At 36.1% G+C, this 13,180-nt stretch overlaps 1 protein-coding gene across 1 annotated transcript in view; it reads left to right on the top strand.

The window, feature by feature from the left end:
- Positions 1-13,180, top strand: part of COL4A3BP (collagen type IV alpha 3 binding protein) — a 116,107-nt gene that overhangs the window by 83,321 nt on the left and 19,606 nt on the right. Inside the window, exons 10-12 of the mRNA XM_023510862.1 lie at positions 1,015-1,101; positions 4,001-4,093; positions 4,611-4,688. Of these exons, the coding sequence (XP_023366630.1) occupies positions 1,015-1,101; positions 4,001-4,093; positions 4,611-4,688 (258 nt within the window). The remainder of the gene's footprint in view (positions 1-1,014; positions 1,102-4,000; positions 4,094-4,610; positions 4,689-13,180) is intronic.

The following is a 13,180-nucleotide window of genomic DNA, read 5'->3' as shown; positions in this document are numbered from 1 at the left end:
TGGCAGTTGTTCATGTGTTTTATTCTGTACATTTTAAATTTTAAGATAATGTAAACCCAAGCCTACTATGTTAGCCTGTATTTTACAATTAATACAAAGCTGTTGTTCCACTAAAAGTCTGCCTTATTTGGTTCATCACAGCAAAAACATACCTTGTTTATTTCCATTTTGCTATTGTTCTTTATGCTTTTATCTTCTAATACAGCTGAGGTTCTACTTGCATGAGAATCATTTGGGAAGGTAACATGTATGTTCTGGGGTTCCACCTGAGACCTACTGAAAAGTAATTTCTGGGCCTGCAGTCTGGGAATTTTCATTGTAACATGTTCTGCAGACAGTTCCTGAGGGAATTGACAGCCAGGTTGTCTAACCAAGCTTTCAAGCATTAACTTAACTTCTCTTCCTCCAAGAAACAATTACACTTGCTTAGGAAGATCCCCCTCTGAACTCCTGTCTGTAATTCTCATTGGCTGTGGGTCTTATACAATTTTATATCCCTCTTGCAATTTTACATATCTCTGTCATCTCTGTTGCAAGTACTCGACACTGTTAACTGTAGCCCAAAACATGATGAGCAGGATTATATTTCAGTAAAACTTTATGCATAGCAAAATTTTAATCTCCCACGTGTCATAAAATGTTACTTTTTCCCCCAACCATTTAAAACTAAAATTCTTAACTCACAAGCCATACAGAAGTAGGTGGCACACTGAATATGGCCCATGGGCTACAGTTTGCCAACTCCTGCTCTAAATTATTACCCCATGACAGTGTTGGTCAGCATGCAGAAAATATAAGAGTTCTAAATGAGTTAATTAATTTTATGCAGAGCATATATATGTACTCACCTTTGTGACGCTATGACCTAGTATACTGGCCAATTCATAAATAAATGTTCTATAAATATTTGTTAAGTCAATTTTCAACTTTACCCTGGAGTTAGTACCAGGGTTGTCAAGATTTTCTACTTCTTTAAATAAACTGCCTTTTTTTTTTCCCTGTGTGTTGGAATAGGAAGGCCCTAATAGTCTGATTAATGAAGAAGAGTTCTTTGATGCTGTTGAAGCTGCTCTTGACAGACAAGATAAAATAGAAGAACAGGTATATCTAACTATTAAAAATTCTATGTTGAAATTCATTTTAACATTATAGGCATTTCTTTTTTTTTTTTTTTTTTTTGGAGACAGAGCCTCGAGCTGTCCCCCTGGGTAGAGTGCCATGGCATCACAGCTCACAGCAACCTCCAACTCCTGGGCTCAAGCGAGTCTCCTGCCTCTGCCTCCCAAGTAGCTGGGACCACAGGCACCCGCCACAACGCCTGGCCATTTTTTGGTTGCAGCCATCATTGTTGTTTGGCGGGCCTGGGCTGGATTTGAACCCGCCACCTTAGGTGTATATGGCTGGCGCCTTAGCCACTTGAGCCACAGGCGCCAAGCCATAGGCATTTCTTGATGTATGTTATTTTGTATAAATACAACTTGAAAATTATGAATTTAATAACCTAGAAAATGAACTGTGCATCTACACTGTCAAAAATGCAGAATGGATCTTTGTCAATTCCTAATTTATATATCAATTTTCAAGCAATAGAAAGAGGACTAGTAATTGTTTAAAGGAAGTAAAGATAATTAACAGGAACTTAAATGGAAATCTCTGCCCGTTTCCCTGGAAGTATCCAGCTTTAACCATTCTGTTAATATCAAGCACATATTTAGTCTGAGTAAAATCTCTTACTGGTATCAAAGGAAGATGACAGAAAACTGTGATAGTATCATTCTGTTTTTATTAACTCCTTTATTGCCTTCACTTTTGGTTTCTTCCTCATGTTTTCTGCACTCAGTGAGTTCTCATCAATATTGAATTCACAGCAGTTTTACTCAGCTCCTTTTGTGGAAATTAATTGAAAGAAAATATTTGTTAAATCCATTGTCTGTAGTTTTAAGATTAATTTGATAACTTTTCTTGAGTTCTGTAGCAATGCAGTTACTACATTTTACCACTAGATGGTACTTAGGATGAATTTTGTTATTTCTACTTGTTTTTTGAGATATGCCACTTAGGGTGGAAACTTTACCTTCTTTTTGGGCAAGTATAAATAAACTGGCTGTAAAGTATCTTGCAGATAACCATAGATATATCTAATGATAGCTTGTATACCACAAATGAATTTACACGGAAGAATTGGCTTGTACGTTACTTTCCCTGGCATTACTAAGGCAATCAGTAATGGCCAGTATACCCATTAACTGCTCTGTCTAGCCATGGGCAAATTATCCACAGTAGTAACTTCTTGCTTCTCATATTTTTTTGTTTTTTTAAACCAGTGATTTAAAAATTCATATCACAGTATTTTGCTGTGAGCAAAGCTTGTTGCTCATTTTTATACCCAAAAGTTGCTTTGGGAACTTTCAATTCCTGAACAGGCTCTACTTTTGAAAGCCTAATGTAGTACCTAAAGTACCACCATTGTATTTTGGAAATCTAAATTACTACCTGAAGTAACATTATTTCTTTGTGTCCTCCTCACTGTTTTTTGCCTAAGATGTGGTATTTGGGAAAGAATAGTGAACTGTGGGTCAAGACTCCTCAGTCTTAGTTTTACCTAGCTAACTTTGTACTCATGTGACGTTATCACTCAAATTTTCTGTGCCTTAGTTTGCTGATCTGTGAAACAGAACTAGACAAGATGATTCAGGACATCCCTTCTTGCTCTTAAATGCTTCTCTACTGAATATCAGTACAGTGGTTGTGTTGGGTTTGAGAGAATTGATGAAAACTTTTGTAAATGTCTTAAATATTCATAAGGCTGTCAAATCATTTAACTTCATTCTATTCTTGGCACTTTGGTAGACACTCTACAAAGCAGAGATTGAGTAGACCATGGTATTCCCTGCCAAGCATATTAATATGACAAAGATAGAGTGTAGTAATACTCTAGAATAGTAAGCTCCAGTAATCCATGAAAACCAGTTCCATAGGTTTGAGTCATTTTCTTCTTTGTACTAGTATATATTGCATAGAACTGTCATCAACCCAGCTACTACATAGGTATTCTCCAACTGACACTCTTACCACATATTTTTGCATTTACGTTATTTGCAGACATAGGGAAACATAAGTGCAGTAATTGGTGAATGAGAAATGAGATCTTAGCAGTTGTGTTGAAATAAGTGAGAAGAAGCTAAGCAAGCTGAAGAGGAGATAAAGTGGCAGCTTAACAGAAGTAGGATGATGGGCTGAAGGTAGAACACCTTCATGGAAAGGAGGCAAAAAGCTGTAAATGGGATGTTCTTAAGAACATGTCTGAACTAAACAGTGATAGTGGTTCTAATATAACCCTGTGGGCTAGCCATTCAAGGCTCTGATAAAGTAGAATGATTGGAAGGATTTGGCCAGAGTTTGGATAGGAGAAAACCAGCATCAGTGTTAAGAAACTTAACACTCAAGATGGACATCATAAATGATGCTGTGCAAGTAGTGGGAAGTCTGATGATAGGAGCAAAATCAAAGAACTTATCCCTGGTCTAACATTTTATCTATTACTTTGGGAGGCTAAAGCAAGAAGCATTGCTTGAGGCCAGAAGTTGGAGACCAGCCTGGGCAACATAATGAGGCACTGTCTCTACAAACAAAAAAACAAACAAACAAACAAACTGGGTGTGGTGGTGCTCGCCTCTAGTCCCAGGTACTTAAGAGACTGAGGCAAGAAGAGCACTTGAGCTCAGGAGTTTGAGGTTGCAATGAACCATGATTGCATCACTTCACTCTAACCCAGGCAACAGAGAGAGAGACCCTGTCTCAGAAAACAAGAGATTGAATTGGATGTCTAAAGTGTCAGGATTTGGCAAGGTTTATTTCTGTAATTTTCATAATTCAAAGATTTATAAGTACTAAAGTGTTTCTAATTAAGTGTTGGTTTTTCCAGGTTATTTTAACCGTTCTTCAGCTGCGGAAGACATTTTGTAAAACCTTCTCTATCTTAACATTGTATTTTTTTTAGTCACAGAGTGAAAAAGTCAGGTTACATTGTCCTACACCCTTGCCATCTGGAGATGCCTTTTCTTCTGTGGGGACACATAGATTTGTCCAAAAGGTAAGCTAATGTCAGAGTTTACTGCAAGTAAACCTTTCGTTGTTCTTTACTATTAATGGAATTATCATGTAGTACAACTTTTCTCCCCTTTTCATAAATTTAAGTAATGAGAATTTTTTTTGTATTATATGTTGTATTCCATATATATCCCCAAAACAGTTGGAAATCTCGGCCTGAACATAACGTTCTTTCTTTTTTATATGAGAGATAAGTGGGGGATGGGTGGATAAGAGAGTGGCTAGTCCCAAATAGTTAACCAGAAGTGCAGCCAGTTATATTAAATCTTCTTCTATGGGGTGAAGTGGTATTATTTTGTATTATTGGTCACAACATTCTTTATGAAATGATTTTAGAACATAATACATAATAGGTGCATGAAGTCAGCACTTGCTGCTGTGCTTGTTTCATATAGTGCTTTGTTTTCTCTTCCTTTATCTTGTGTTTGGAAGTTGGTACTGAATGCTCTGTTGTGCCTTTGTTCTGATTACTTGGTTTTTTCTTTGTCTGTCTCTGGTAGCCCTATAGTCGCTCTTCCTCCATGTCTTCCATTGATCTAGTCAGTGCTTCTGACGATGTTCACAGATTCAGCTCCCAGGTACTGTATAAATGTATAGAGTGGACTTGAGACTTTCTGTGCTATATTTCAGCCTGCTTTCCAGGTTCCTAGAAATCTTTTGATTAGGCCACTGGTTTTAGTTTCAAATTTTAAATGGTAACAATAAATATTAAAAAGGCCTTCCTTATCTACTAAGCAGTTCCTTTAACAGACTTGCATGTGTCCTTTACTTTGTATCCTCTATTGTGAATAGCTTGAAATCTGTCATATAGGAAGTACTCCAGGAAGATTTTCAAAGTGAATTGAAAAAATAGAAACCAGTTTGTCTATATCATGTAATACTGTTTTTTCAAACAGGATTCAGCAATTTTGATGGTCATGGTCTAGAGGATATGTTATAGCATAAAAGCAGGTTTTAATAGTCTTACTTTTAACCTAATTTAAAATATCCCTAATTATATTTAGTAGGGAAATAACTTTGGTTTTAAAAGATAAAGCCTCACTTTGTTACCCTCAGTAGAGTGCTATGGTGTCACAGCTCACAGCAACTTCCAGCTCTTGGGCTTAGGCAGGTCTCTTGCCTCAGCCTCCCAAGTAGCTGGGACTACAGGTGCCTGCCACAACACCCGGCTATTTTGTTGTTGTTGTTGTTGCAGTTTGGCCGAGGCCCTATTGGAACCTGCCACCCTCAGTATATGGGGCCGGCACCCTCCTCCCTGAGCCACAGGAGCCGCCCAAAGAAATAACTTTTAAAAGAATATGTGTCATTACATTATATCATTATAACACTAACCTCCATTGAGCAGGTCGTGTTTTCTTTATGCAAATTACCCTTGGGTATTGTAAATTAATATTTTTGTTCATACACTAAATTTATGGAAATTGGTTAGGTTTATTTAGCATCACTAAGGGTTTAGAAATTTAAGATAAGAAGCTGAATGCTTGCAGTCTCTACCATAAAAATAAAATTATATTACCACTAGAAAACCATTTTTTTAGTGTCAGAATTAGTTTTTTTGTTTTTTTGTTTTGTTTTGTTCTTGAGACAGAGTTTCACTTGTCACCCTCAGTAGAGTATCCTGGCATCACAGCTCACAGAAACCTCAAATTCTTGGAGTAAAGTGATTCTCTTGTCTCTGACACCCAAGTAGGTGGGACTATAGGTGCCCACCACAATGCCTGGCTATTTTTTTTAGAGATGGGATCTCACTCTAGCTCAGCCTCGTCTCAAACCGGTGAGCTCAGGCAATCCACCAGCCTTCGCCTCCCAGAGTGCTAGGATTACAGGTGTGAGCCACCACACTTGGCCCAAGAATTTTTTTTTTTAAGTTTTTTTAATTTTCACATTTTTACCATTCAACTTTGTATCTTTTTTTTTTTTTTTTTTTTTTTTTGCAGTTTTTGGGCAGGCCTGGGTTTGAACCCACCACCTCCGGCATATGGGGCTGGCGCCCTACTCCTTTGAGCCACAGCCGCTGCCCACAACTTTGTATCTTTATGGTGATTACATTTTTTTGCATTATCTTAGGTTAAGAACCTGAGCTCTCTAGTCAAAATAACTGAGTTTAAATCCTGGCATGTTTCCTAACTTTTTGTGCTTTACTTTTATGATTTAGCAAGAGCCTGGCACTTAAGTGCTCGATAAATGTGAGCTTTTAATACCATTGTGATGACATAATTTCTTTGAACTAATCAAAGCTATCTGCATCATTGCTTTGGAATACTATGAAAGTATTCCAATAAAAGTTTTTAAAAGTCATTATTTAAACTGCAAAAGGAAAGAAAATAAAAACCTGAAATGTGTCTTTCTGGCTTTGCAGCATATTTTATCATTGGACATTTTTGAGAAAAAGATTTAGCAATTCTTGATCAGAAATCACCCTTAATCAAATGTACTACATTTTTCTTACCTTTTACTCAAGAAGAGATCAAGTGGCAGTTTAACAGACGTAGGATGATGGGGTAGAGGTAGAATACCTTCATCGAAAAGAGGCAAAAAGATATAAATTGTGTTCCTAAGAACCTATCTGAAGTAAATAGTGATAGTGGTTCATGCATGCTTTTAGAAAAGAAGCTTATTATATTACACAAGGAATCAGTGACAAAACTAGGTAATGCTAGGAGACTTCAGTTTGTTCTGCTTAGCTCCACCTTGCATTAAAATCACAGATTTAACTAAAACCTATTAATACTGGTCACCATTTCCCCTTGAAATGTAGGAACACATAGTCTATAAATGAAAGAAAATGTAATGAAAGCAAGAAAATAATGTAAAGCAGTAATAATGAATGCCTAAGAATTATGGTTTCAGAACTGAAACCTAGCTGTAGTGGTATAGAATAACTGAAAGCCTTTATATATGGGTGACTGTGTCACTGAAAAGCAGTTGCTTGTATTTTTACAAAAATTTTCTTTACATTCCTTGTTTCTTTACATTCCTTGTAACTTATGTATATAAGTTGAGAGATTAATATTACTGGTAGTTTTTTCCTAATATATGGTACTCATGATTGATCCTACTCTATTTTAGATTTTGATTGTTTTACTGTTTTATATTCCAGAAGAGATAAAACTGAAGAAAATAACATTGAGGTCATCAGCTATGTATTGTCTTCACTAAATTAATTTGTTGTCATTAGCAGACTTGGGCTCTGGGAAATTAATTGTTGGTTAAACTACACCTCTTGTCCAGCAGCACTTTCAGAATAAATAAGTCCAAGTTGGTAAGAATGCTTGTTTTAGAGGATATGATACTACCCTATCTCTCATTATCGATAGGTCTAGCAAATTAATTCCATATAATCATATTTAGAATATAGCATTATATATAGACCTAGAGTTAACATTAGCTAAGAAACATAGTGTTATCTGGGAACCAATTCAACACAATATGAAATTACACTGATGATTAAATTGAGTTTGGTCTATGTATTTTACAATTCCCACATCCTAAAGAGACTTATGTATGAACTAAAATAAGATTATTCATTAAGATTAGAAATACTATGTTACTGTACATAATAATAATTTTCATTAATAATTCCATATCAGGCAACGCCTGTAGCACAGTGGTTATGTTGCTGGGTGGATTGGAACCCAGCCCAGGCGAGCTAAACAGTGACAGCTGCAACAAAAAAATAGTCAGGCATTGTGGCAGGCGCCTATAGTCCCAGCTACTTGGGAGGCAAGAGAACTGCTTAAGGCAAGGAGTTTGAGGTTGCCATAAGCTGTGACGCCACGGCACTCTACTGAGGGCAACATAATGAGACTGCCTCAAAAAAAAAAACTCCACATCATTCATTCCTTAAAATATTTGAGCTAGCCAGTTTCTTTATTTGGTAATATCTTGATAATTAATTGAAAAGCTAAATTATCATTTTTAATGATATGTCAGAATATTATTTAAGCACACCATAATCAATTCATATTTATTCCAGTGTCTTTTAAAAGTCCAGATATATCTTGTATATAGATAATATTCATATTTTGTTTCTTGATCATTTATTTTCAGTTTCTATATAGAAGCTTTCTAAACCTCTGATTTGGCTTTGCCATCTCCTACCTCATTCTTGTTGAAATGATATTTTATAACCTTCATTAGGTGGGATAATCATAGAACTGAGAGATCCCCTGAAAATAGCTTCAAATAAAATATGTGAATATACTAGGATGTTGTTAGTACCAACATCTGTTTAGTAGGCAGATAACAGGAAAATAGCCACAAACAAGAAAATAATTTTCAGCTTTTTCAGAAAGTTGAAGGAGCTTGGATTCATAAATGGATCTTTTTGGTCATATTTACGTGTATAACAGTTATCTTTTAAAGATGTTGCCTCAGAAATCAAAGGGGGAAAATCATCTTTTATGTAAAAAGAAAGGAAGAATGTGCAGTATTATCTGTTGTTGTTGTTGACAGCTGCCACAACAACAGCAAAAATAGCTGGGTGTTGTGGCAGGCACCTATAGTCTCAGCTACGAGGGAGGCTGAGGCAAGATAATTGCTTAAGCCCAAGAGTTGGAGGTGAGCTGTGATGCCATGGCAGTCTACCGAGGACAACAAAGTAAGACTGGTCTCAAATAAATAAATAAAGCAAGCTAGCTAGTTAACAAGCCCCTCTGTGGCTTTGTGACTTTGTAACAATAAACATTGTTGTATTCCTTTCACATGCATAAGAGAAAAGTCTGAGTTGGTTTTGAGCCCTTGTAGGCTTTTATTATACCATCAAAGGGCAATTTTCTTTTCAGATTTATGTGGTAATAGTGTTGGGAAAATCCAATTTTGTAGCCTCCTCAAATGACGTCATAATGATTCAAATGTAAGATGGAAGAAAAGATTAGAATTGGAGTAATGTCCCCTCTTGTTATCAAAAATGCAAAGGGATTTCACCTAGGTTCAGTTGCTTTTCACACAAAAATCCAATTACTGGGATTGCCAAGGAAGAAAGGAATTTTTTATTATGAAACACATACATCAGGAAAATGGGAATTGGGTCTCAAAATCCATCTCTCCCAACCATAGAGTACAGGTTTTTTAAGGAGGGCTATGTGCGTTGGATCTGGTAGTGGTATAATTAACAAGGAGCTTTGTGCATTTGCGCAGGTAGTGGTAGATGTTGAGTCTAGCCATCCAGAAGCGCAGCTGGAGACCAGAATCTCAACTCCTTGTCTTGCAAAATCTGCCATTTCTGAGAAACAACTCAGGAAGGTTGAGTAGGTAGTTAAAAGTTTCAGGGTCCTGGGCGGCGCTTGTGGCTCAAAGGAGTAGGTTGCCAGCCCCATATGCAGGAGATGGAGGGTTCAAACCCAGCCCCGGCCAAAAACTGCAAAAAAAAAAAAAAAAAAGTTTCAGGGTTCTGATCATCATAACCTGAGGAGAGGATTATAAAAAAAAATAAGGGTCACTGAAATTTGTTCATAGAGCAGGTCTCATTCTTATCTTAAATATGTTTTATCTCCATGTGTGTTCGGGCTCATCATTTTCAACTCTAGGTCCAGAAAAATCGAAGGATAATTTGATGATTACCCTTTCGTGATTGCATGAAATTACAAATTTCATGGTTCCTAAAATTATGCTTAACTTAATTAAAACTTAGAAATAATAGCTGGGCTTTGTGGCAAGCTCCTATACTCCCAGCTACTTTGGAGGTTGAGGCAAGAGAATCACTTAAGCCCAAGAGCTGGAGGTTGCTGTGATCTGTGAGGCCACAGCACTCTACTCAGGGTGACAAAGTGAGACTCTGTCTGAAAAAAATAAAAAACTTACAAGCACTATTCACCTGCTTCAATGATTTTGATCCAGTCTTTTTTAAGTAACAGCAGGTGTTACTAATAACATTATTTCCCAGAATATCACATTTTGAACCTAATAAAATGGTAAATTTGGCTATGTTTATACTCTTCACATAACTTAATGATCCCTTGTTTCCCACGTCTTTTTGAAATAGAGTCATAATTAAACAATAAACTGCGCAGATTATTGTTAGACCTGAAGTATCAGTGTAGTCAGAAGTCCCTGAGTCACTGCCACATAGTATATTGGTTAGTTCATATTTTACTGCAAAACATAAAATATGTTATGGTGAGATTTAACCTATATCACCTCTCTTCTTAACCTTAATATTAATACTTCAGGGAAATGAACATAGGAAACAAAGATACTATGATGAAAGCTTTGCAAAGGTTACTACAATAATTTAGTACTTTATTAGTTTCTTTAATTTCCTAGGAGCATAGCATTGAAGTTTCTTTGGATGTTTTGAGAACTAGTTTTCCATAGTTTCAGTGGTACTGTTATAGAAATATCATTTTTTAAATCCATCTAGAAAGACAATCTTAAATGTACTTTCTGTACTTGGTTTAATTTGTGCTACCTCTTACTAATTTATGTTTGTGGAATCTGGTTTCTTATAGACAGAAACCCAAACACCCCTCACTTCTCAAACATTTAAAACATCTAATTTAGGAATAATACCCTCTCCTAAGTACAAACATAGTTACCTGAATACTTTCTAACAAAAAAGGTAAATGGCACTAAAAATTTTCTAAGCCACATTTTTCATTTTTTTTTTTAATTTTGAGACAGAGCCTCAAGCTGTCGCCCTGGGTAGAGTGTTGTGGCATCACTGCTCACAGCAACCTCCATCTCCTGGGCTTAAGCAATTCTCTTGCCTCTGCCTCCCAAGTAGCTGGGACCACAGGTGCCCGCACCAGCGCCAAGCTATTTTTTGGTTGCAGCCGTCGTTGTTTGGCGGGCCCAGGCTAGATTCGAACCCACCAGCTCAGGTGTATGTGGCTGGCACCTTAGCTACTTGAGCCACAGGTGCCAAGCCACATTTTTCATTTTTTAACAAAATAAAATTCCTCCTGTTCTTTACATTCTTCTTTCAGAAATAAACTACCGATAGAGTTTATTCTTGGGTACCATTTCTTTCTGCCTTCTATCTCATAATAAATACAGCTATTCTTATCACCTGGTTTCCCACCTAAAAAGTAAAACATAAATTTTAAGACCTTGGGATCTAATTAGGGTAAATATTTCTCCCAGTCACAGTGTGACAACTGACAGATGAAAACAGTGCTACTATGATTGTTTTATGTATGCATACTAACTGGGACTTCATTGTTCTTCCTCTTGTGGAAATCAGATACGTTTTGTGTGTATTTGTAACTTAGAACCCTGCATTAGCCACCTTTACCCTCTCAAATCAGTTTGCAGAATAACAGAGGCACAAAGCTTCTCCATGCAGCACCTCAAGTTTTATTTTCTAACTAAGGTTTTGTGAAGTTGTAGAATGTTCTATTAAAGTTTTAAATTTCTATTGTCTGTAACCTACATTACTCACATTATTTTGAGAATTATGAACAAAAGAATGAAATACTGCCTTAGTGTTTATTTAATACAAAAATAGTGTCCCAAAAGTCATACCCTTTTAGTAGCTACAAAAAGAGAAAATGGGAAATTATACCTAAATGTCCCTTTGATTACAAAATATGCATTAATTCCAAAATTTTACAAAGAGGTAGCCAACACACAGAAAATATTTTGTAAATATTTTGTAAAATTTTATAATGAATATTTTGTAAATAAAGGGACATTTACCTACAATTTTCCATTTTCCCTTTGTATGGCAACTTTAGGGGCAACTTTGGGGGCACCCTGTAGATTATAGAAGCTAGGCTTGATGGTTTACACCTGTAATCTTAGTACTTTGGGGAGGCTAAGGAAAGAGAACTGCTTGAGGTCAAGAGTTCAAGACCAGCCTGAACAACATAGCAAGACCCCTTCTTTATAAAAGAAAAGTTAGTCAGGCATGGTTATATAGGCTTATAGTCTCAGTTACTCAGGAGACTGGCCTTAGGAGGACCACTTGAACTCAAGAGATTCACTGAGGTTACAGGGCACTATGATGACATCTCTGCACCAGATAACAGAGCAAGACCCTATCTCCCCCTCAAAAAAAACTTGATTGTAGAATTTCATCACTAACATTTTTATCAAAAACTTTATTTGTGATGATAGACAAGGAGACACGTAAAACCATACGTTCAGAAACAAAAAATACATTTTGAGATCCAGAAAATTTTTTTTATTTTTATTTTTTTATGTTTAAAATTGCTTCTTTATTCTATATCCCTAATGATCAGAATATACTTTATATAAAATAAGTAGTTAAACTTAGGAATAAATTTTTTTTTTTTTTTGAGACAGAGCCTCAAGCTGTTGCCCTGGGTAGAGTGCTATGGCATCACAGCTCACAGCAATCTCCAACTCCTGAGGATTCTCTTGCCTCAGCCTGCCAAGTAGCTCAGACTACAGGCGCCCACCCCAATGCATGGTGGTTATTTTTTGGTTGTAGTTGTCATTGTTTGGCAGGCCCAGGCTGGATTTGAACCCCGCAGCTCAGTTGTATGTGACTGGTGCCTTAGCCACTTGAGCTATAGGCACCGAGCCGTAGGAATGATTTTTTAAGTAGAAGTATAATATATATATATATATATATTCTGGATCTTTTCTGGCTTTTCTAATGTACTTATTAATAACATTATTTTGTTTCCACAATCTTTTTATCCCTTCACTTTTGCTTAAAAACATGTTTCAAGCTGAGAGACTTTGCAAAGAATGCTCATGTGAAATCTTATCAATAAATCTGATTGAGAATTCTGGTAGTGTGAAATATTCAAATTTCTTTATTTATTTATATAAGATGTGTGAAGGTAGTTTGTGATAGTTAAATAGAAGTTGCATTTAAATTTTAGTAACAGAAATTTAGTTAGAAATTTGAAAAGAAGGACCAAATAGGTGATTATGTGTAAATATTTGCTGCATATATGAGTATTAACATTGTCCCTGAAAGAAGTTAGAACAATGAAATTGGAGACAAATATGTTTGTAAACATAGGTGTTGGTTATTTTTAAATTGGTTTATATTTATGATAAAAGAATTTATCAGTTAAATAAGGGAAGTTGTATCGCTTTTTTGTAGGGAAATCTTTGACACACATACACACATATCTTTGTTCTTATCAGTCCT

The sequence above is a fragment of the Otolemur garnettii genome, unplaced genomic scaffold (genome assembly GCF_000181295.1).
Source record: "Otolemur garnettii isolate 467f Iridium unplaced genomic scaffold, OtoGar3 scaffold00017, whole genome shotgun sequence".
NCBI classification, from domain to species: domain Eukaryota; kingdom Metazoa; phylum Chordata; class Mammalia; order Primates; family Galagidae; genus Otolemur; species Otolemur garnettii.
The sequence above is the reverse complement of the archived record's forward strand: the minus strand, read 5'-3'. Positions and strand labels throughout refer to the sequence as shown.